The 26,040-nt window shown below is 37.7% G+C and overlaps 1 protein-coding gene across 1 annotated transcript in view; it reads left to right on the forward strand.

Annotated features, from left to right (window-relative positions):
- NEB (nebulin) overlaps positions 1–26,040 on the forward strand; it is a 289,834-nt gene that overhangs the window by 171,797 nt on the left and 91,997 nt on the right. The window contains exons 74-92 of the mRNA XM_081243154.1: positions 915–1,019; positions 4,303–4,410; positions 5,565–5,876; positions 6,730–6,933; positions 7,394–7,498; positions 8,473–8,580; positions 10,391–10,702; positions 14,768–14,971; positions 16,374–16,478; positions 16,625–16,732; positions 17,129–17,440; positions 18,129–18,332; positions 19,168–19,272; positions 20,187–20,294; positions 21,906–22,217; positions 23,034–23,237; positions 23,961–24,065; positions 24,658–24,765; positions 25,612–25,923. Of these exons, the coding sequence (XP_081099280.1) occupies positions 915–1,019; positions 4,303–4,410; positions 5,565–5,876; positions 6,730–6,933; positions 7,394–7,498; positions 8,473–8,580; positions 10,391–10,702; positions 14,768–14,971; positions 16,374–16,478; positions 16,625–16,732; positions 17,129–17,440; positions 18,129–18,332; positions 19,168–19,272; positions 20,187–20,294; positions 21,906–22,217; positions 23,034–23,237; positions 23,961–24,065; positions 24,658–24,765; positions 25,612–25,923 (3,441 nt within the window). The remainder of the gene's footprint in view (positions 1–914; positions 1,020–4,302; positions 4,411–5,564; positions 5,877–6,729; positions 6,934–7,393; positions 7,499–8,472; positions 8,581–10,390; positions 10,703–14,767; positions 14,972–16,373; positions 16,479–16,624; positions 16,733–17,128; positions 17,441–18,128; positions 18,333–19,167; positions 19,273–20,186; positions 20,295–21,905; positions 22,218–23,033; positions 23,238–23,960; positions 24,066–24,657; positions 24,766–25,611; positions 25,924–26,040) is intronic.

A 26,040-nucleotide genomic window follows, 5' to 3' on the forward strand; every position in this document is an offset into this window, starting at 1 on the left:
CAGGGCTGTATGTCCTTGAGAATATCTGTTACTAATTAAGTTAGTTCTTTTGTTTGTTTGTTTTATCTAGTTGCCATCCTGTGTATGGTGATTTGATTGAGTTCTCTATTAGGATTCCCCAAGTATATGTGGGAATTTCTGCTTTGACATCTCTTGTGAAATAGAGTTAGGAGTAGGACAGCTGTTTGGTGTTTAAATTGTTTTAAGTCTATAACAGTTATACATGTTTGGTATCAAGGTTTCTTTCTCGTTGGGTACTTATCTAAGTAAGTATAGAACAAACAAGTCAGGTGCAAATCTTCATAACATTTATCAAAAAGAAATCTAGGGGCTTCCCTGGTGGCGCAGTGGTTGGGAGTCCGCCTGCCGATGCAGGGGACACGAGTTCATGCCCCGGTCCGGGAAGATCCCACATGCCACGGAGCGGCTGGGCCCGTGAGCCATGGCCGCTGAGCCTGTGCGTCCGGAGCCTGTGCTCCACAACGGGAGAGGCCACAGCAGTGAGAGGCCCATGTACAGCAAAAAAAAAAAAGAAATCTAGAGATGGCATATCCAGGTACATTTGCAGTTAATAAACAGACAAACAGACAAAATCATGGGAAGAATTTGTTGATACAGCCTCAGTACATATGGACGTGAATACATGCTTGGAAAATACTTTTAATTTACTTGGAGTGGAGGTGATCTTGTAATGAAACACACACACATTTTCTTTTCATATCTTAGTCTACACTTACATTTAGTGACAATAAATATCTTGTAACATCAAAGAGATTGAAGAATGTTGATATTACAGCAGACAGCCCAGATAGTCAGAAGGCTGGCTTTCAACTTTGTCATGATCTCTAAGTTGGAAACCTCTGTTTACAACAAACATTGTTGTTCTAATTCATTAACCTTTTTATCCTTCACAGCGCTTATACACAGAAGCCTGGGACAAAGACAAGACCCAAATCCACGTGATGCCTGATACACCTGAAATTATGTTGGCGAGACAAAATAAAATAAATTATAGTGAGGTAAGACCATTTGTTTTGACCTGAACACGTGATTTTGCTGATGTAGTGGAAAGGTCAGAATTATGGATTTAATTCTCATGTTGACCAATTATTTATTTATTTTTGGCATAACCTACCCTGAATATATGTATCATTATATTCAAGAATAGTTACAGAAAAAATTAACACAAGCTTGTAAATCAACTGTACTTCAATTAAAAAAATACATAGGGAAATGGATAAATACAAAAATATCTCCATGTCAGGAGGGAAGGGGAACTCTCAAAGTCAACTATTAATGATAGAATCATATTGTAATTTTAATTAAAAAATAATTATTGCTATTTATCAGATTACTACTTGCTTCAAAATTTGTTCTATGAGTTTTTCTTTAGTTACCTCATCTGTAAAATGAGATAAAAATGTCTATTGAAGAATTTTTGTGATGGCTAAATGGGGTAGTATATATAATATGCCCAGTGTAGAGCCTGGCATACAGTAGCTGCTTAATAAACTTTAATTTCTTCCCTTTACACTCAAGTCACTGTGAAGATTAGATTTATTTAATATGCTCAAAATAACTTCAGTTTATTTACCAGAACTGAAATAAGAATTCTTAAATTCATCCGTCTCAAAATTGCCTGAGGACAATTAAAAAAACATTTTTTTTACATACTATCTCCAGCCCCACTAAACTTGTCATCACAAATCTTTGCAGAATAGAAATACTGCCGCAGAAAAAGCTTCTTGCCCAATTGTTCTTGCCAAAGTCAAGAATTATCTGGTTCATTCAAGATGAATATTGATTTCTTACATGTTGTTTTGTGTCTTCATTAAACAAAAAAAAAGGGCAGACTTCCCTTTAGTTTGAGAACATTGGAAATTTTAAATACTCATTTTCAAGACTTGACCATATTATTATTTTACCCATTAATTACTTTTGCCTATCATAATGTAGCCCTAAAGAAGAGGCATGACAAGTGAAATGAAGAGGAGAGAGTTTCCTTTTGTCTAGTGTTATAAAACAGACCCAAGGACAAGCCTGATCACAAGGATTGATTGACCTTGGCTTCAGTCATTTTTGAATGAACAACTTTTCTCTTGGCCACAGGGCTTCTCTGTTGGATTATCTTTTCCCAGACATTCTGCCTCACCCCAGGCAGATGAAGTTAGTTTCTATCCCAAAGGGATAATGCTTTTAAGACTTTCCCTTTTGTTAAAATTAGGTCAGATGAGGTAGAGTATTTTTTTTTCAGACTGCTGACAGAAAATTGGGCTATTTTTTTAATTTCTAAAATTTTCATCTGGATTTATTTCTTTAAAATTGCATGATTATGTTAATTCCCTAAAGACTGTCTCCTGAAGATTAGATTTCAAAACGGCCCACTTGAATTTCTTCTCAACCCGTTACCAATGCTGCCTTCATTCCATCTTCGTTCAGTAAAGTTTAACAAAACAAAGTAACTATATCTTATTTTTTTTCTCTTAAACTCTCATTTACCTGTTCTAGTTCTCTTGGATAAATAATATACCAAACATTCTTTAAAACGTAGCCTTGAAGATAATAAAGGTGTTTTCTTTGAAGCCCTGCATCTTTTTCTAATGTTGAAAGAATGAAAAAAATTTGTTTGGCCTGAAGCTGCAAGATGATTCAAGCACATTTTTTCCCACTTATACATAAGGATAACCTTGAGAATTTATTCTTCAAAGGAAAATTATAAAGTGTAAAAGTATTTGACTCGGGCTTCCCTGGTGGCGCAGTGGTTGAGAGTCCGCCTGCCAATGCAGGGGACACGGGTTCGTGCCCCAGTCTGGGAAGATCCCACATGCCGCGGAGCGGCTGGGCCCGTGAGCCATGGCCGCTGAGCCTGCACGTCTGGAGCCTGTGCTCCGCAATGGGAGAGGCCACAACAGTGAGAGGCCCGCGTACCGCAAAAAAAAAAAAAAAAAAAGTATTTGACTCTAGTTACAAAATGAATATCTCTAGAAATTTTTTTAAATTAATTGATTTATTTATTTGTGGCTGCATTGGGTCTTCATTGCTGCACACAGGCTTTTTCTAGTTGCGGTGAGCAGGGGCTATTCTTTGTTGCAGCGTGAGGGCTTCTCATTGCAGTGGCTTCTCTTGTTGAGGAGCACAGGCTCTAGGCATGAGGGCTAGTAGTTGTGGCACGTGGACTGAGGAGCTGTGGCTCGCAGGCTCTAGAGCGTAGGCTCAGTAGTTGTGGCACACAGGGCTTATTTGCTCTGCGGCATGTGGGATCTTCCTGGACCAGGGCTCAAACCCGTGTCCCCTGCATCGGCAGGCAGATTCTTAACCACTGAGCCACCAGGGAAGTCTCTAGAAATTTTTAAGAAGAACAAATGCCCTTGGGACTTTATCTCAAATACATTAAATTTATTCTTATTTACTTTAGCTTTGCCTTGTAAAATCTCAACATGAAAAAAATGTGAATTGTCACACATTAATAATCGACATTAAAAACATTTAATGACATCCTTCTTAGACTCTAAAGTCATTTTAAAATTATTAATAACAAAGCACTAAATTCTTGTAATGGTTCACAAGCAAAAAAGACTGAATACTACTGGTATAGATGATTTGTTTAATTCAGTGGTTCTCAAACTGTGTTCCCGTGGAATACCTGTGTTCTACCTTCTGTGTGCATCTGTCCTGCCACAGAAACTGAACAATGGGTATTTCCCAATTCATAAAGAAATTATTATTATTTCATCAATTTTGTCCTTTTGTCTCATAAATATCTGGTACCTGCTATCCCTCTGTCTGCTAGCAATTTCCGGCAATCGACAAAATGAATAGAGAGCAAATCAATATTAACAAAGATGTTCAGAAACAATGGATTATCCTCTGTTTAGCACTGTTTGAATACAGGTACATGCTCATGGTGGTAGTGTTGTTATATAATCGTATTCTCTGCTAGTAAAATTGGTCCTAATTCAAATTTGCAGTTAAATAAATAGTCATTTCTTGGTTATTTCATGAAAAGAATAAGTGCTGAGTAATCCAAGCACATTTCAGAGTTAATGACTTAATGTGTAAAATCTAGAAGGATTTATCCAAGGAAAAGTTGTGTTAGACCTGCTGAAAGTAAAATTTCAAGTTAAATAAATAGCTTGTATACATAGGAAGTAAAAGGAAGAAAGAGATCTTTTTTTTAAAAATTTATTTAAGGCTAAACATACTAGTGTTGTTCTGCATCCAAAAGTAGTCTTCCTTTGACAGAAATACATTTTTAGGGTGAAAGTGAGCACTGTATCTAAAAGCTACTACTTCTTCCTTCAGAACCTCTATCGCCAGGCCATGGAAGAAGCCAAGAAAGAAGGCTATGACTTAAGAAGTGACGCCATTCCCATCGTGGCTGCCAAGGCCTCCCGGGATATTGCCAGTGATGTAAGAGTTGATCACATCCTTATGTTTGTTACCAACAGGCCAGCCACCTGCAGAGGGAATCACACTCTTGGGACACAGCTGGAAGCCTCTGTAGTCATCATCTATCTTAACTGCCTATCTTAATTGCACAGGCAGATAAATAGAGGCTTTGAGACAGTAGGTAACCTGCCCAAGATTACAAGTTTCGTAGAGACACACTGGGATATGGTTCCTTTGTTGCTCATCTTTTGGTCTTTGCTTAGTAAGACTGAGTGCCTTGGTCAAAGTTAAATGGACACATGTTGAGCTACTCATGAAACCTCATGAGCTCTCCTCAGACTACACTCAAGGCAAAGATGCCAATAAAGAAGCAGGCTTAACTGAGTTCCCCATGACTTGAGGAAGGACATAGGATAGCAAAAAAGTTAAACGTCTCTTTGCTATGGGACCCACAAAAGTCAACATTCCTTTACCCTAAAAATTAATATATCAGGTTCCTGGACAACTTAAATATTAAGAGTAAATATTAAGAGTAGCAAAATTGTCCATTTTGGTAGGTTTTTCTTTTAAATCATAATGAAAATACATAACAAAATTCACTGTCTTTACCATTTTCAGTATATAGTCTAGTAGTATTAAGTATATTTACGCTGTTGTACAACAGACATCCAGAACTTTTTCATCTTGCAAAACTGAAACGCTATGCTCATTATCAACAAAAATTACCCATTTTAAAACTACTCCCTCCAGTTTATTTGTGCAGAGGACAAATTATTTCTCAGAATACCTTAAAAAAAAGAAAATTGATGAGCCATGTAAAGAAATCCCTCCAATATGTTCTCACTTGGGTCCACTCACATGACCAACTTCTGAGAAACTGCTTGTCACTGTAATTGAGCTCATTCAGTGTTCACTTTTTAATCACTTTTTTTGTGATTAAAACACATAATTTTCTAGCATAATATAAAGGAATCAATGTGGAGTTATTCTCTATAGAGGTGTGGAAATGAGCACCATATCTTCTTTTTTGGATGAAAGCATGTGTAGCATCACAGCATGTTTGATGAAATTCCCCTGATGTCTTGAGGATTTCATAGAAAAGCATCACCACAGAGAGAGCAACTGGGACCAGCCCTTGCCGCTTCCTCCTCATTTACTGGGTTCTTTTCTTTCAGTACAAATACAAAGAAACTTATCGTAAGCAGTTGGGTCACCATATTGGTGCCCGGATGATACATGATGACCCCAAGATGATGTGGTCCCTCCACGTTGCCAAAATGCAGAGTGACCGTGAGTACAAGAAAGATTTTGAAAAATATAAGACCAGGTTCAGCAGCCCAGTGGACACGCTTGGTATCGTTTTGGCCAAGAAATGTCAGACCTTGGTCAGTGATGTGGACTATAAACATCCTCTGCATGAGTGGACCTGCCTGCCCGACCAGAATGATGTCATCCATGCTCGGAAAGCTTATGACCTCCAGAGTGATGTGAGTACCCCCAATGCTGCTTCTGCATACTAGTGTTAACAATAATAATAATAACAACAGCAACAATAATACTAGTGCAATAATAATAATACAGTTAGCATGCCCTATTGAGAGTAAAATAAAATAAATAATTAGGATATATCTAATATATTATCTCTATAACACCGCATTACACATTTTATATTTTGTGATTTTGAAGATGAAAATAAAGGCAAGAGTTTTTAAAAAATCTCCCATCATAAGAAAAAAAAAGTGTAGGTATGTGTGGTGATAGATCTCAACTAGACTTACTGTGGTGATCATTTTGCAATATACACACATACTGAATCATGATATTGTACACCTGAAACTAGTATATGTCAATTATATCTCAATTAAAAATGCAAATCAAGAGCGTGATTTATAAAACTTAACATTACTATGTGTTGAAACTCACAACTACAGTTGAATTTCACCTCTTTCCCTTTAAAAAAAAAAGGCAAAAGTTTTTGTGACTGCAACACTTACACAGCATTGGTCTAAGTATGCGGTCTTTTGGGGAGCTATTAGAACACATTTTCCAAAGCTAAAGAAACTCTGCTTTTGTGTAAAGAGTCTTGTAATACCCTCAAGGGCAGGACTGTGCTTTTACTTTTCAAAAAAGATCTTTCATCATTCCTAGTACAATCCTCTGTGCCAAAAAATGCTTAGGAAAAAAATGTACTCAGGATTCAATAATGCTTTTGAATGAGTGATTGTGATGTCAGCTTTACCTGTTCATCAGTGCTTTTGTGTTTCTCTAGTATGATCCATTTTGTGACTGTGAATCTGAACAACTAATTAATAAAAGTGTTTCTTGTTGGTTGATTTGAAGAATTTGTATAAGTCAGACCTTGAATGGATGAAAGGCATTGGCTGGGTTCCAATTGGCTCCGTGGAAGTAGTTAAAGCCAAGAGGGCCGGAGAGATACTGAGTGATAACATCTACCGCCAGCGTCCAGACACACTGAAATTTACCAGCATAACTGACTCCCTGGAGCAGGTGCTGGCCAAGAACAATGCTATAAACATGAGTAAGGTGAGTCTTCACTCCTCACCATCGGGTATAGGAATTTACCATAGAATAAAGTAAAAATTCTGACATTTTACTACATTTTAAAGATTCCAGTAGGATTTACAATACCTTTTAAAATGATTTTCCCATTATAACACCATAGTTAGTTAGTAATACTTCAGAATAGTAAACTGATGTTAAAAATACCATGTGCTCTAATTATTTCACAATTATAGATATTCTGCAACCCAATTACACTTTTCAGAACTGTTAAAAAATTTTCATAAGAAACAGTAAAAACTCTGAGTCAATGAAATAGTGAGCTAAATACTCTTGAAAATAGTAATTTATCTACATGAAAGGTAGGAATTTATGCAACTTTAGTAATTTTATTTCTACTTTGTACAGAAGAGAGGTGACTGGCACATAATCAAAAGAAAAACTGTCTGAACTCCAAAATAATTTTTCTCATTTTTTTTCATAGCACTTATATACTGAAGCCTGGGACAATGACAAGAAAACAATCCATGTCATGCCTGATACACCAGAAATCATGCTAGCCAAACTCAACCGAATAAACTACAGTGATGTGAGTAAACTACTGATCATATCATGAAGAGAAAGGCAAAAATGAACTATTGTAATAATATCCTTAGTGAAACCTTTTGACTAATTTATTGTACATTCTCCAGAACAACACTGTCAATAAAGGAGACAGTTCTCCCTTGATTCAAGAGATAGTTTTCCCTTGATTCAATTTTGGTCTATGTGGTAGGTCCACAGGTAGACTAGCCTTTTATGAAGATGACACCAGAGAATGAAATGCTTTTGGAGAAGTATCCCAATAGAGAATATACTCTTAAAGCCTTCCCCTACAGGTCAGTGTGCTTATCAAGTCATTATTTTATTCAACAACTATTTAGCAGGCAGTCACTTGGTTAAAACACAGTGAGTTACCGTACTGTGTATTCTTTTGCCGCTTCATTGTGTTCTGGTTACCATTTAATGTTATTTGCAAGCATTTTCCTAGCCATCTCTTTCAGGACCAACATTTTCATCAGAGTGAGGATTCTGAAACCCTAGTCTACACAGATCAATCAAGGTCTGTGATGATAATCCATGGTAAAATGGGAGAAAATAAGGACAACGCATTGAGTTGTTCACAAATCCAAATATATTCAATTTAAAAATACTGTATTTATTCCTTCTCCTTCTTTGGCATAAAAATGGCCTTCCGTTTATATTAAGATCATGACAATAAATAGCTGGGTTTTTGTTTTGGTTTTGGGTTTTTTTTTTTTTTACAGTTTTGCTTGCTTGGCAAAACAAAATTTTAGCAACCTGATGCTGATTTCCCCAAAAAACTTTTGAGATTTACTAATCAATAAAACATCAAAGTTTAAACCATGTGCCTTAAAATCCTTGAGCACCTATGAAAGTTTTCTACAAACTCACACTAATACTTAATTTTGTGTAGTTTAAATGAGGACAGAGAAAGCTTAGTAATAAATAGTTTCATTTTTTATGAAAGGAGTAACGATTGATCGATTCTTTTTTCTGCAGAAACTTTATAAACTTGCTTTGGAGGAGTCAAAGAAGGAAGGCTATGACTTGCGTGTGGATGCCATTCCAATCCGAGCAGCCAAGGCATCAAGAAATATTGCTAGTGATGTAAGTTGATGTTTCTGGAAGAGACATTTCTTTTTCTTTTTTTTTTTTTTTTTTTTGCGGTACGTGGGCCTCTCACTGTTGTGGCCTCTCCCGTTGCGGAGCACAGGCTCCGGACGTGCAGGCTCAGCGGCCATGGCTCACGGGCCCAGCCACTCCGCAGCATGTGGGATCCTCCCGGACCGGGGCACGAGCCCTTGTCCCCTGCATCGGCAGGCGGACTCTCAACCACTGCACCACCAGAGAAGCCCCTGGAAGAGGCATTTCTTACTCAAAGATGTTAACAAATGGCAGCTTTTACAGCTTTTCTTGCCAGAAATTTAGCCTGCAAGTCTCAATTTCCTTTAGTGAACCCCCCATGTACAAAGTGGCAAATGAAAACAAAGAAAACAAAAGCTACTATATCCAGTATACCTGCTAATCTGTCAAAGATGGAGTTATGTTCTTTAAAAATAAGTATTTTATGAACACTAAAAATGGGCTCATATATATATATATATGTATATATATATATTTTTTGCGGTACACGGGCCTCTCACTGCTGTGGCCTCTCCCATTGCAGAGAACAGGCTCCGGACGCGCAGGCTCAGCGGCCATGGTTCACGGGCCCAGCCGCTCTGCGGCATGTGGGATCTTCCCGGACTGGAGCACGAACCCATGTCCCCTGCATAGGCAGGCGGACTCTCAACCACTGCGCCACCAGGGAAGCCCTGGGCTCATATTTTTGAGCCTCAGAAGTTGAGCAGCTGATGACCCAGACGTTTGTAAAAAATGTTGTTGTTAAAGACATTGGTAGCACATGTAAATCAGCCAACATAAATGTGAACTCTTTCCTACTACTTCTATCCGTTTACTCTGGCATTAAGGGACGATGTTAATTATGCACACATTTTAGAGTTTTGTTTAATCCTTTGTTGACCTTTAGTGAAGTTCTCCTACCAAGATGCCCATAACTGGACACAAGAACAAGTTGAGAAGTAAGCAAAGCTTTTACTCAGCACCCACTTTCCTCTCCTCTCTAGTCCTTGCTGTGTCATGAGAAACATCTCCTGAGGGTGTCCAGTACTCTCATTCTGTACCAGGGCTCCTTAAGACCCAAATCCAGACTTTCCTTCTTCTGGAAGTGTCCCAGACCTTAGACATATGCTTCATTCTTTCCATTATAAAAACTTTTTCTGGCTGTTAACCTGGAGAAGCCCACACTATGACCATCTCATGGTAAAATGGACCATAAAGTATTATTCTTGAATTTTAAAAGTAGATAGAGTGTTAACCCAAGTTATTACTCTCTCATGGTTGAAAGTTCAATGACATTGACAGGCAAATAAGGGAGGTATTTCCTGGTGAAACTTTCTAAATGTAGTCTGTATCCTTGACCACGGAATTCACTATAAATTCTGATTACAAGGGAAATATTCTAAAATATTCATCATATTGAAACATTTTTAGAAAAAAGTCACATCTTTAAATTAAGTAGATGCTCTTTTAAATTGTACACAATGTTTTATCTTTACTTGTTAAGCAAATGTAAACTAGGCAGTATAGTTTAGTGGAAGGGGAAAATATTAGGCACCAGCAGCTCTCCATTCTGGTCTCAGCCCTGCTACCTGCTTATGATGTGACCTTGAACAAATCACTTAACTCCTGGAGGCTTCAGGTTTCTATTTTATAATATGGAGTTGATAATATTAAACTTTCTCCCTCACACTAGTGGTGGGAAAAATCAAAAGAAATAATGTGTCTATGAAACTATGAAATGTGATATAAATAAGATGTCCATATCATTAGACTTATATCTCTATTCTTTTTTCAGTACAAGTACAAGGAAGGCTACCGCAAACAGCTTGGCCACCACATTGGAGCCCGGGACATCAAAGATGACCCCAAGATGATGTGGTCCATGCATGCGGCCAAGATCCAGAGTGACCGGCAGTACAAGAAGGACTTTGAGAAGTGGAAGACCAAGTTCAGTAGCCCAGTGGACATGCTGGGGGTGGTGCAGGCCAAGAAGTGCCAGATCCTTGTAAGCGACGTAGACTACAAGAAACCCCTTCATGAATGGACCTGTCTGCCTGATCAGAATGACATCATTCAGGCTCGGAAGGCCTATGACCTTCAGAGTGATGTAAGTGGGTTTAATATTCTTTAGCAAGGTTTTAAGAAGGGATTCTAGCTTTTGTGCTGTGGAATCTTTTGCCAGTCTGGTGAAACCTATGGACAGCTTCTCAGGACAGTGTCATGAGATGCATAACACACACACACACACACACACACACACACACACACACACTGGTTTCAAAAGAAACCGATTACATCGAAATATGGTTATCAAAATATTATACAAAGCAAGGGGAGGGATAAATTAGGAGTTTGGAACTAGCAGATACATACTACTATATATAAAATAGATAAAGAGCAAGGACCTACTGTATAGCACAGGGAACTATATCCATATCTTGTAATAACCTATAATGGAAAAGAATCTGAAAAAGAATATATATATATATATAACTGAATCACTGCTGTATACCTGAAACTAACACAATATTGTAAATCAACTATACTTCAATAAAAAATAATAAAAAATTAAAAATAAATTATAAATAAATAAAATTAGATTATCAGGAGAAAAAATTAAACTAAATACGTGATGTAGTAATATAGATGCTTTTTTATTGAAGTGTAGTTGATGTACAATATTATGTCACAGGTGCACAATATAGTGATTCACAATTTTTAAAGGTTATACTCCACTTATAGTTATTATAAAATATTGGCTTTATTCCCTGCATTGTACAATATATCCTTGTAGCTAATTTTATACATAATCGTTTGTACCTCTTAATCCCCTCCCCCTATCTTTCCCCTCCCCCCTTTTCTCTCCCCACTGGTAACCGCTAGTTTGTTCTCTATATCTGGGAGTCTGCTTCTTTTTGTTATATTCACTAGTTTATTGTTTTTTTAGGTTCCACATGTAAGTAATATCATACAGTATTTGTCTTTCCTTGTCTGTCTTATTTCAGTTAGCATAATACCTCCAAGTCCATCCACATTGTTGCAAATGGCAAAATTTCATTCTTTTTTTATGGCTGAGTAGTATTCTGTTATGTATATATATAAACGTCTTCTTTATCCATTCATCTCTTGATGGACACTTAGGTTGCTTCTATATATCTTGGCAATTATAATAATACTGCTATGGACATTGGGGTACATGTATCTTTTCAAATTTGTGTTTTTGTTTTTTTTGGATGTGTACCCAGAAGTGGAATTACTGAGTCATATGATAGTCCTATTTTTAATTTTTTTGTTTGTTTCTTTAATTTAATTTTATTTTTTATAAAAAATAAATAATAAGGTTCTTATTAGTCATCCATTTTATATACATCAGTGTGTGCATGTCAATCCCAATCGCCCAATTCATCACACCACCACCACCACCCCCCGCCACATTCCCCCATTGCTGTCCATACGTTTGTTCTCTACATCTGTGTCTCAATTTCTGCCCTGCAAACCAGTTCATCTGTACCATTTTTTCTAGGTTCCACATATAAGTGTTAATATATGATATTTGTTTTTCTCTTTCTGACTTACTTCACTCTGTATGACAGTCTCTAGATCCATCCACATCTCAACAAATGACCCAGTTTTGTTACTTTTTATGGCTGAGTAATATTCCATTGTATATATGTACCACATCATCTTTATCCATTCGTTTGTTGATGGGCATTTAGGTTGCTTCCATGACCTGGCTATTGTAAATAGTGCTGCAATGAACATTGGGGTGCACGTGTTTTTTGAATTATGGTTTTCTCTGGGTATATGCCCAGTAGTGGGATTCCTGGGTCATATGGTAGTTCTATTTTTAGTTTTTTAAGGAACCTCTATACCGTTCTCCATAGTGGCTATATCAATTTACATTCCCACCAACAGTGCAAGAGGGTTCCCTTTTCTCCACACCCTCTCCAGCATTTGTTGGTTGTACATTTTCTGATGATGCCCATTCTAACTGGTGTGAGGTGGTACCTCATTGTAGTTTTGAGTTGCATTTCTCTAATAATTAGTGATGTTGAGCAGCTTTTCATGTGCTTCTTGGCCATCTGTATGTCTTCTTTGGAGAAATGTCTATTTAGGTCTGCCCATTTTTGTATGGAGACACAAAAGACCCCGAATAACCAAAGCAGTCGTCCGGGAAAAAAATGGAGCTGGAGGAATCAGACTCCCCGACTTCAAACTATACTACAAAGCTACAGTAATAAAGACAATATGGTACTGGCACAAAAACAGAACCATAGATCAATGGAACAAGATAGAGAGCCTAGAGATAAACCCACGCACCGATGGTCAACTAATCCATGACAAAGGAGGCAAGGATGTACAATGGAGAAAAAGACAGTCTCTTCAATAAGTGGTGCTGGGAAAACTGGACAGCTACATGTAAAACAATGAAATTAGAACACGCCCTAACACCATACACAAAAATAAACTTAAAATGGATTAGAGACCTAAATGTAAGACTGGACACTATAAAACTCTTAGTGGGAAACATAGGAAGAACACTCTTTGACATAAATCACAGCAAGATCCTTTTCAATCCACCTCCTAGAGTAATGGAAATAAAAACAAAAATAAACAAATGGGACCTAATGAAACTTCAAAGCTTTTGTACAGCAAAGGAAACCATAAACAAGCCGAGAAGACAACCCTCAGAATGGGAGAAAATATTTGCAAACGAATCAATGGACAAAGGATTAATCTCCAAAATATATGAACAGCTCATGCAGCTCAATATTAAAAAAACAACCCAATATATTTTTAGTTTTTTGAGAAACCTTCATACTGTTTTCCACAGTGTCTGCACCAATTTACATTCCCACCAACAGTGTAGTAATATATATGCTTTTTATTGACACATTAAATAAAAAGATCTAGCAGTGGGTATAAAACCAGCTTAATTTCAAGTGATGAACATAAATATGCAAGATGTCTGCAACAACTGTAATAGAATATGAAAATATTTATGACTTCTATTGCTGATAAAATTCCATGTAGTGTTAATACTACCATCATCTGTTGCCTATAGTTATAGCTAAAAGAAATGCTATGTTTCAATTAGAGGTTAATGAAAATAAAGATGTTTTTTCTATCTAAGTTCATTGATGCCAGGTTAAGAAATCCTGATTTAATGCAACCTGATTTTCCAAATGAATTTATTGCATTATCATTTTTCTGACTACTTAACTTATAGAAAATATCTATTATAGCTTGTGGAAGGAAATATAATAATGAGTTATATATATCAAGACAATTTTTCTAAGAAGCTGAAAACACTATCTCCCTAGAAATAAGTTAAGTATTTTTGTTGTCAGCCAGTAGATTGTCCTTGGGACTCAAATACTACCTTACTGGTATAGTAGCTCCTTGTTTTTTTGATCAGGCTCTGACAAGTAGTCACTTTTGGAAGAATGATAAAAGTGGTGGCATTGTAAAAAAGAGTTTCCCAAAAAGCCATAAAAACAAAAGGAATTGTTACTCTTACTTATGAGAAAAATTCTCCATCAGCCAATTTTTTTAATTTCAAAGAAGAAACATGAAAGCAGGATAAAATATCTTTTTTTTACTTGAACTACAACACAAGAAGAGGGACTGAGGATAAGATAAGTAAGAGTAAAAATATATATACTCTTTGGCTTAGAAACATGAGTATAGAATCATCTGAAAAAAGATCCCTTTTTGTTGTCCCAAGAAAACACGTGGATTCAGCATGTGGAAGTGTTCATCCTTTCTTTATGTTGTGCAATGGCTGTGAAGGCCCCTGCCCAATGAGATAGGAACAAACTATACTCTAACAGAGAATTATTCTCATACAAAGAGGTATAGGTAATCAAATCAGAGAATAAACACTTTGTATCAGGAGGCAGGCAGGAATTTCCTTAAAATGGTTTTTCATTGATGAAATCACATATTATTAGAGATTTCATAGGTCTTTAAAACAGCAAACATTGACTACCTTCAGGGACAAAGTGCTGGACTAGCCATTCTACACCAAAGTAAGGCAGTCCTGTGTCTTCCCCGAAATTTACACAAGATGCAGAATTATACACCATCTGTATACACCATGCTAAATCAAGATTTGACATCAGGCTGTGGAGGTAATTTCTACACATATTTGACATTATTTCATTTTCAGGCTATTTACAAGGCTGATCTTGAGTGGCTGAGAGGCATTGGGTGGGTGCCTATTGGCTCTGTGGAGGTCGAGAATGTGAAGAGAGCGGGAGAAATCCTGAGTGACAGGAAGTACCGCCAGCCCGCAGACCAGCTCAAGTTCACATGTATTCCAGACACCCCAGAGATTGTCCTGGCAAAGAATAATGCCCTGACCATGAGCAAGGTGAGTCTCCAGCTTTTGCCAGTTGCCTGTGTCATACCTTCCACAGACTGGGCTTATAAAGTGAGAAATGTCCTGGAGGATTTCCAGAGAAAGGAGAGGTGATGGGCCTAATTCTCATGCAGGCCTTCAACAGAGCATGTGCTTGAATCCTAGTTGGACCTGCATGCTTCTCTCAACCCTGTGTCCCCTCATTCTCTGTGTGGGTGAGGAACTACAGCCTAGGACAATTTCTCTGGAGTAAGGCATACACTCTTCTGAGCAGTGACCCAGAGACATCCACAAATGCACTACTTTTCTCTGCACATTCTGCTTGGCAGAGCAGACTCAAGGCATCAACATCTCTTTATCCATCCTGTAAAAAAAAAAAATACAGTCATTTTGCATTTTGTTCAGAAGTGTTGGAAACACAGTGTGCATAGCAGTGCCAGTGCACAACTCAAATTACTTGCTTCCAAAACCATAGGTGGTAGAAATCCCACTTTGGAAAGTGAGATATTATTGCTGCTTTCATTTTTATTGTACAAGATCGATGATCGATTTTTTCCTCCAGAGTGCTGGCAATCTGTTTATTGATACTCAGCTAATTTCTTTATCCAACAGGTAGGCCCTTAATATGCATGGCTGAGATTGAATTGAACTTTTCTGAATTCTCCCACACCTGCCTGAATGTCTTCCAAATATCTGGGTAGTGAGAATGAGGGCTCAGTGCAGAATATGAAATTGGCTCTCAGATAGCAAACTCCAACATTTGGGGTATTAAAACTCCAGAAACTCTATTCTATACCACACTCATCAACAGCAGTCACAGTGATCATAACAATAGGAAACATAAAATTTGTTGAGTGCCTACTATGACTCAAGCACTTTACATATGTTACAGTTAATCTCCAAAAAATACTCAATAAAATAATACACTAATTTCACCTCAACTTAAAAAAAAAGAGGTAAGTATAAAGTTTAAAAAAATACTTAATGAGAAAGATATGATTATCCCCCTCCAAAAAACGAGGCATGTGAGGCTAAATTTATGTACCTTTCTCAAGATCACACAGCTTGGACATAGGGGAGTTGGGTTTGACATTGGGATTGATTCTGAAGTCTAGGGATTTCTACTATATCATAGTTCTATAGCCAAGCTCCATCCTTGAAGGTTCTGTGAATAAGCTTGAGAGTCACTGGATGAAAAGAATCAATAATTGAGATCATGATGTTGCTTTACATTGGCTATGAAACGATCATATGTCTGTTTAAATATTGCCATGATTTACTCTCCCCATACCCTTTTGCTTCCCTCACCTCCACATAAGTTTTCAAAAGCTATTTTACAGTTAAATGAGTTAAATTTTATAATAACTGCAATGTATTGGCTTTAACAAAGGGTTTTACCTCACCTCCCCCATAGCATTTATATACAGAAGCCTGGGATACTGACAAAACCTCCATCCACATGACGCAGGACACCCCAGGAATCATGCTGGCCAAGAGCAATTCTGCCAATATCAGCCAAGTAAGAGATTTCCTGATTGTTAAGTCAGCCTTTAGTCTAAGAGTAATTAAAATACTTTTTCCATCTTACCACCTTCCTTACTGGAAGTGGCCTGTTAACTTTCTATAACTCTTTTCTTTTTCTGTTGTGTATTATCCTCCACCTAGAAACTTTACACCAAGGGATGGGATGAATCAAAGATGAAGGACTATGATCTGAGAGCTGATGCTATTCCCATCAAGAGTGCCAAGGCCTCGAGGGACATTGCCAGTGATGTAAGTGCTCTCTGTCTAACCCCCTTGGTCTCACCTTGCTGAACAACCACAGTGCAGCTGGTGGTCCACACTTTGTAACTGCTTCCTCATTACCCCTCCAGTCATGCTTCTTACCTTCCAAGACCTTTCCCTTTGTTGTCTCAGAGAAGAAAAACACATTTTGAAATTGTAGTTAGAGCTGTTGCAGAAAAAGTTTTCAGCAGTGAAGATATATGATTACACTACTGTTAACGTTTATGACAGCATAAAACATTAGTTTAAAATTGTTCAGAGATGTCAGAATATTCAAAATATGAAATTCTTATCCATTTGCTTGTGGGTTTTCATGTTGTCTAATTGTCAGCACGCATATGGTTTTAAAACTGGGCTTTTAAACATATATTTCTTATGTTTTAGTACAAATACAAAGAAGCATATGAGAAACAGAAAGGCCACCACATTGGAGCCCGGAGCATTGAAGATGACCCCAAGATTATGTGTGCCATACATGCAGGGAAGATTCAAAGTGAAAGAGAGTATAAAAAGGATTTCCAGAAGTGGAAGACCAAGTTCAGTAGCCCAGTGGACATGTTAGGCATCTTGCTGGCCAAGAAATGTCAGATTCTGGTCAGTAACATTGATTATCGAAATTACCTGCGTCACTGGACGTGCTTACCTGATCAAAACGACATTATCCAAGCAAGGAAGGCCTATGAACTACAGAGTGATGTACGTAACGTGAACTTTGGGAAAAGAGGAATGGGAGGACATAGATTTGTTAATTGTACAGACAGTGCCTCTGTGGACAGACCCATGGGTTGCTCACTGCACAACCTCAGGGGGAGCCAATCACATTGTTAAAACAAAACCCATATTTAGGAGTTATGTTATGGGAATCAAAGAACATAGATGAAGAACCCTACTTAGGTCATGTCCTCCCTGGCCTAGATTCCAGACTATTTTCTTCATGTCCTTAGTACTGTCTGGCAATGAAAATATATTTCAAACAAACATAAATTATCTGAACATTTAAAAAATAACTGCCACTGTTGTACTATATCCAAAACACTAAACAGAGTTTCATACTATTACAGGATGAAAAGGAAATGAGATTTGACAAAATATCTTTAAATTGTTTTTCAGTTATATAATTTCTTTGAAATATCAAATAATTACCATGAAATTTAGCATTATTACCATTTTATCCTTATTCATGGCTAGCATAAAAAATTATGCTTTTACAAATTACTCTGTCATGGATTTTGAAACCCCTGATTCATGTGAAATCTCAGGTCCTACTTTTTTGGAACCACCATCTCCTGTGCTTATCAACCCCTTAACCCTGTGAATTTACTTTCCAATTAAGGGGTGCTATGTCTAGCACTTAGAACAATATTTCTGTCTAATGTCTCTGTAGAATGTGTACAAAGCAGACCTGGAGTGGCTGCGTGGCATTGGCTGGATGCCAGAAGGCTCAGTAGAAATGACCAGGGTGAAGGGTGCTCAAGACCTGCTGAATGAAAGACTCTACAGGACACGCCCAGAAGCCTTGAAATTCACTTCCATAGTCGACACGCCAGAGGTTGTCATGGCAAAAGCCAATTCTCTGCAAATGAGTGAGGTAAGAAACATCCTACCGCCAGGCTCTCCTTTAGCAAGACTCTCTTCTCAGAAGATGCCACCCAAACGGAGCATCTGTGGATGAAACAGAGAAAGTAGATTGTTTCTCTTCAAAGACTTAAAGTGCTTGGAGCAACTCTAAGAATCTCTTAGTTTAGTTTAGTGAAGGCACATGCTAAGTAGAACTCTGACAAATGCCAACGCGCCTTTCCCCTACCTCACACACAGACTTGGAAGCACTAAAATGAAAAATGTCACTCCATTACAACTCAGCAAGCAAATACTTATTACAAAACCTGTGGCATAATGCTACACGGTAAATGGTAGAACACTGTATTAGTCAGGGTTCTCCAGAGAAACAGAGCTAATAAGAGGTATGAGAGATTTATTTCATGGAATTGACTCACATGATTGTAGAGGCTGGCAAGTCCAAAGTTTGCAGGGTAGGCCAGCAGCCTCAAGACCCAGGCAGGAGTTGCAGTTCAAGCCCAAGGTAGTCTGCTGGCAGAATTACTCTTGCTCAGGGGAGGTCAGTCTTTTTTCTCTTAAGGCCTTCATCTGACTGAACAAGCCCCCACATCACAGAGCATTATCTGCTTTACCCAAAGTCTACTCGTATAAATGTTAATCTGATCTAAAAAATACCTTCACAGAAACATGTAGAATAATGTTTGACCAAATACCTGGGTACGCTGGCCTAGCCAAGCTGACACAAAAAACTAACCACTGCAAACATATAACAAAACATTTTCCCAGGTTAAATAGTTGCTAAGGCTTAATGTTCAGATATCCATCTCTATTGCTGTATTAAAATAATATTTTCCTTCTCTCCACAGAAACTATATCAAGAAGCCTGGAATAAAGATAAAAGCAACATAAGCATTCCTTCTGACATGCCAGTCATACTGCAGGCCCAAATCAATTCCATGCAAATCAGCAATGTAAGAGGCATAAATATGAAGTGTAAATGTCTTTATGGGACAATATCTGTCAGCTTATGGGGTGTGTTATAATGGACAAATTACCTGCCTTAGAAATGTTTACAGCTTTGGGTGCTAGACACTTCCTCTTTGGCTACCATTCCCAATGCAGTATGAATGGAAATTCTCTTTCAAACATTAGTTTAGATACATATCTGGGCCCCTGCACTGCAAGAGGTGGGATACCTGAATCTCACTGGTGTCCTTCTTTCAACCTTGAAATCATTGTCCTATATCCAACGTCCACAGCTCAATTTCATTGTATATTATCCACAGCTCAATTTCATTGTATATTAATTGAGAGTAATGAAATCCCTAGTAAAGTGCCTCTTACACAAGTAAGTATAAGAGATAACAGTCTCTATTGTCTTTATAGGTTCTTGATTGATCCAGAACTTTCTTGTTTGACATTTCAAGGCCATAAGAAAAGTCAAACTTTTAATTATATGCAAAGTGTAGGATAGGTATGATATCTATGTCACATCCCTTTAGCGGGACCTTTGAAAAGTCAAAGGGCAACATTGGGAAAAAATCTTATCAAGTCTTATATGGTAACTTGATGAAAGTTCTCTAGGTTCACAGTTGATTCTTAGTTCCCATTACTGTATAGTGGGATATTTTCACATTGTCCTATATTGTGGTGAATGCAAATAATTCAAATATTAGTAGATTTAGATGTTTAGCTTTAAAATTGTAGTCACAAGTACCCTGCACTCCACAAAGTAAATAGGCAATAACCAAAAGGACTCAGAAGCGACTGTTTTTTCTTATGCTGCCTTCATTTACATTGTGCTTTGTGATTCATATCATGACTACTTTGAATATGTCTACTGATTTTCAATTCTTGTAAGCAAACCTGTGTTTTCCCTCAATAGAAACTCTACCAGAAAGACTGGGATGAGGCCAAGCAGAAAGGCTATGACTTGAGAGCAGATGCCATTGAAATCAAGCATGCCAAAGCCTCCAGAGAAATTGCCAGTGAGGTACAGCTCCTTCTATTTCCTTGTGGATTTTCTTCTCTATACAACAAATTGGGAGAATATTTTTCAAGAATTTTGATTTGGTTTGATTTTTTTTTATTCTATGCAAACAATTGCATTTGCCTTGTGCTAAAGACTTTATTTTAAAATATTAAAATGGGATGAAAAACACTGAGGTAAACATAGGTGAAGTATATGTGTAAATAACTTCTAAGCTGTTTCTAAGTAGAAGTAAAATATCATTGGGGCTTCCCTGGTGGCGCAGTGGTTGAGAGTCCGCCTGCCGATGCAGGGGACACGGGTTTGTGCCCCAGTCTGGGAAGATCCCACATGCCACGGAGTGGCTGGGCCCGTGAGCCATGGCCACTGAGCCTGCGCGTCCGGAGCCTGGGCTCCGCAACGGGAGAGGCCACAATAGTGAGAGGCCCGCGTACCGCAAAAAAAATCATGAAGATCTATACCAAATTCTTGGGAAAAATTCAGGAACCAATACAATGTGATTTTATCCTCCAAATCTTTAGGACATTCTCCATAAATATAAATCACAGATGAAAGTTTTATACAAGACTTAAGACCGATATCACATTTTATATACAAGATTTTATGCTGAAGGTGTATGTATACTCCTCTGAGTAACCCTTTGAAGTTCATTTAACAGTAGTTTTAAAACGTACCAGCAGTCAAAATAATTATTCTACCAAGGCCCCCCAGCTCCAAATCTTTAAGCTACCTTTGTTCCTTTTCTTCAAATTCTTCTCTAGTTTTTGTCTTAGTATCCAGCTGTCTCTTCCTTCTTACTTCTCATTTTTATCTCTAAAAAGCCATAGCCAATCCATAGTATCTGCCTTATTCCCAGCTCTCTCTCTCTCCCTTTTGTCCAAACTTTCCTATGTTATCCAAATATAGGAAAGAAACAGAAATGATCTTACTCTTGTCCTAAGACACTGAGAACAAGTGTGGAATAGGTGGAAACTCTTATCCACAGGCCTTTTTTTGTCATCTGCTAATTCAAACCAACAGCCTTGTCTTCCATTCCTGAAACATGCTCCTTTCTTGTCTGTCTCCAAAACCACACATATGATTTTTTCCTACCTGAAGTACCTTCAGTACCCTTGGGGACTATCTGACCTAATTTCCACTTGCCAGGCAACCTTAGGGGCAATGATTATCCCCACTGTGCCTTACTTTTCCCATTTGAAATATGTGATAATACTAATATCCACATCATAGAGATGTTCTGAGGATTAAATGAGGTTATAATTGCCACGATTCAACTATTTTTAACCAAAAAATTCAGGAGTTTCATATGAATCAACCTAATACATTTGAAGCACTCATAATAGTGTCTGACATATAGTGATTGCTAGTAAATGTTAGCTATTATTTTTTTATTACTCTTGTTCACCATACTATTTCCCTCCTGATTTGTTCGTGTCCTCTGTGAAACTATCTAAAATAGCCCTAATTTCCTTAAAGTGAACTAAAATATATAATAACTACCAATTTGAGCCAATTTACATTAAGGCTAAAAAAATATTCCAAAACCATTTAATGAAAAGTCCTCTTCATACATTATGTCCATATGTCTTTTTATCTTATTTTTTACAACTTTAGTACAAATACAAAGAAGGTTACCGTAAGCAACTGGGCCACCACGTGGGTTTCCGCAGCCTACAAGATGACCCCAAATTGGTATGGTGTATACATGCTTCCAAGATCCAGAGTGACAGAGAATACAAGAAAGCTTATAAGGAGTCTAAAGGAATCCACAGTACACCATTGGACATGATGTCCATTGTTCAGGCCAAGAAATGCCAGGTCCTGGTTAGTGACATTGATTATCGCAATTATCTGCACCAGTGGACATGTCTGCCAGACCAGAATGATCTGATCCAGGCGAAGAAAGCCTACGAACTGCAGAGCGATGTGCGTATCCTGTCTCCAGACTCTTGGGGAGATGTGTGTCTATGTGTTTAAACACAGAATATTCCTTAAGGATGTAATTTAAACAGTACTCTTAATAGAATCTAACATATTCTGTATTTTTATGTAGAGTTTTTCTGAATATTTTCTATCTTATAGAGGATTCCTTCTTATAAGGCCTTATTCATCAGATGAAAATCACTCTCTTATTCTATGTAACTAAGTAGAAAATTTCAATCCCAGTTGTCCTGATCCATTACATTTGCATGATCAGGTATCTAAATGTCAGAAACAGATGTAAGCATAAAAAAATGTTGGATTTCAAGTTTATCTGACACATATAGGAAAAATGTGTATATTTATATATATATTTAAATAATATGTTTAGAGAGAGAGAAAGAGGAGAGGTGTACATAGATGTAAGTATGTATTTTGCTTTTCATTATACATGCTTCTAAGAAACTTTTTCTCCCAAATTCCTACAGAAGTTATCCCCAGTGGCACATAAAAGGCAGATTTCAAGTAGTGAGCACAGAAGCTCAACCTTGCATAAAAACAAAATTATGTGCCATTGCTGCCTGTCATTCCACAAGTGCTAGTTGTTAGCCCTGCTCCAGTTCCTGTAGGATACTCTGAACTTCTCCCAGAGATGTGTGCCAGAGATGTAACACTCAAATATTAACATCTAATGTTGATCCTTGAGTTTCATGGGACTGGCCACCCAGCTGGTTTAAGTAGAGGTAGTGTGTGGTTTGCTGGCATCATGCTCTAGTAGGCAAATTGACTCTTCTGTACTCTGTGGTCCTCTCCTTCTTGTAGAACGTGTACAAATCAGACCTGGAATGGCTGAAGGGTATTGGATGGTTGCCAGAGGGTTCCGTGGAAGTGATGAGAGCAAAGAATGCCCAGAATCTCCTGAATGAAAAGTTGTATCGCACAAGGCCTGAGGCCCTCAAATTCACCAACATCGTTGATACCCCTGAAGTTATTATGGCAAAGATCAATGCTGTACAGATCAGTGAGGTAAGTCAATTGATGCTATGTTCAGACACATGGAAGAAGTCTCAATAAAAATTATAATTGTGAACTTTAAACTGCTAAAACCAGGATTAGAATCTTGAACATTCATGTATCCAGATAGAATTTCATATAGCCCATCAATTAACAGCATCCACATTTCATTTGTTTAGATAATTCTTTGGTCAATGTAAGTGTGGTAGGCATCTTCATGTTCCATATTCTCTGAAGTACACCTTGAACACATTTTGTAGACCTTGCCTGTAATACAGGTCCACCAGTTAATACAATGATCACAAAACCGCCACCTTTTTACTGCTATTCAATGGTGAAATAAGTTGAAAGGTCCAGGGGCAGCCCCAATATTAGACATTATGACAGTTATTTAGGCCAGGACTTGATTTTCAATGTGGATTATCATAGTCACCTGCAATGAGAGCTTACCTGCCAGATAATTACATGTGAATAAATAGAAGAGGATCTATTTACTATCATGTTACTATCATGTTTCTGACTCGTTTTACATTTATATTATAACACACATGAATGTATTCTTCTTGCTGAAGTCACTTTTGGCACCTTCTAAATAAAAACACAGATAAAAAAAATGTAATCTCCATTTACATCTGAACACATCCAAAGAAAACCTTTAATTGTACCTATAATTTTATTCATGTGGTAATTGGCTTATTTACTCATCACCGATCCTTTGTTTTTCATTTTTACCAGCCACTGTATCGTGATGCCTGGGACAAAGAGAAGGCAAATGTGAATGTACCGGCTGACACTCCATTGATGCTGCAGTCCAAGATCAACGCCATGCATATCAGCAACGTAAGGCCCTGCACATCCACTTGCTTCACACAGTGTTCTCTGCCTCACCAAACCTCTCGTCAAAATGCTCCAGAGAGCATTTAGCAAAAGGCATTTCCCTAATATTCCTTTTACTTCTAGTCTTTAATGATAAGTGTCATTTGTGTGTGCTCGCACACCTACGTATGTGTTTATAATATAGAGACGTGTGTCCTTATCTTTGTTGGAAGGAAAAATGCGGTGGTTTATGCCAAACACACGACATCAAAACATATATATGCATGTATAGTAATACTTAGTTCTCTTTTTAGTGGCCTATCATTGATTTTTCCCTTTAAAAGCCAAACAATATGTATAATTTTTCTCATTTTCACATGACTTACTATCTTTTAAATTCCCTTCTTTAAAAAAAAGTTACTGGAAGAGAACTTTACTACATGTCATTAAAAATGTACTGGAGCTTAAATTCAGTATGAAACCAGTCTATTTTGTAAATCTTAAGGGGAGATTAATTTTTCAGTGTAACTGTTAACATATTCTTGAACATATCAGTAATGCTGACTCAGTAGCTCCCTCTTCATATTGACTGTGGCACTGCAATCTCCGTTTGCAGAAACAGTATCAGCAAGCTTGGGAAGATGTCAAGATAACCGGCTATGACCTGAGGGCAGATGCCATCGGGATCCAGCATGCCAAGGCTTCCAGGGATATTGCCAGTGATGTGAGAGCTCCTCCTTGCCCGGGGTTAACAAACACTAATTCATAGACACTCAGAGAGTTAATACTTTACTAATCTTTAATTTAATTCCCCAGGAATTATATCTAATAGAATGAAGGGCATTGTTACTAGTGTCTTGCTTTAAAATCCCCAATTCAAGAACAACTTTGACAACAATTTGATGACCCACTTAACTTCTCTGCTTGGTTCTGCTGTCCGTATGTTTAAGCACAGATTTTTATTTTCTTTTCAATATCTTCTCAATATCGGTTAATGCATAAACACTTACAGAGATCCAGTGGGTACAAAGAACTACTGTTTGCTGAAGTGAAGCATGCATAGGTGGTTCCTGTGATAATTTTATGCAGTACATGGACAAGCATTTTTAAAATAGTTACATTGGTTTTAATGTGTGCTAGAAAAATACTGATTTTTTTCCCATTTAAATAAGATTATAAATTTTAAAATAAAAATATTAAATAAGTTTAAACTTTAAAATATATTTATTTAGACAAAGAATCAAGTTGACAAAGTAACGTATGAAGTACAGGCGGTGCTTTGTGGCAAAACATGTGAGAATGGCAAACAGTGACTGAAGTCTGGGAAACAGTGGGCAGCCCTATATTGGAATCCAGAAGCACAATTCTTGCCTTTGAGGTGTTCACAATGTTTTCATGCTTACAGAAGACAAACCAATGTATCAAGAAGTATAAAACTTATAGTATGAATTCAAAGAAAAACAGTGCCCCATAAAGGGTAATGTAAGGGAGATGGAGTTATTTGAGTAGGCTGTCTAGAAAAAGTGAGTTTGGAGAAACAATTCTTCTTTCTTCTGTTCACATCCACCAGTATCTATACAAAACTGCTTACGAGAAACAGAAGGGTCATTACATTGGGTGTCGCAATGCCAAGGAAGACCCTAAACTGGTCTGGGCAGCAAATGTGTTGAAGATGCAGAATGACAGGCTGTACAAAAAGGCCTACAATGACCACAAGGCCAAGATCACCATCCCAGCAGACATGGTGTCCATCAATGCTGCCAAAGAAGGCCAGGCATTAGCAAGCGATGTGGACTATCGCCACTACCTACACCACTGGTCTTGCTTTCCTGACCAGAATGACGTGATCCAAGCCAGGAAAGCCTATGACCTGCAGAGTGATGTAAGTTGTTGCTTGTGGTGCCTGAGGGGTGAGCTATTGCCCAGGAAGACAACCTTCTACAGCTTTGCCCCGTTACTCTGCCAGTGCTGAGGAAAATGCAATTCTCCCTGTCTAAGC

Source organism: Mesoplodon bidens (genome assembly GCF_964165515.1).
Source record: "Mesoplodon bidens genome assembly, chromosome: 8".
In the NCBI taxonomy this organism is placed as follows: domain Eukaryota; kingdom Metazoa; phylum Chordata; class Mammalia; order Artiodactyla; family Ziphiidae; genus Mesoplodon; species Mesoplodon bidens.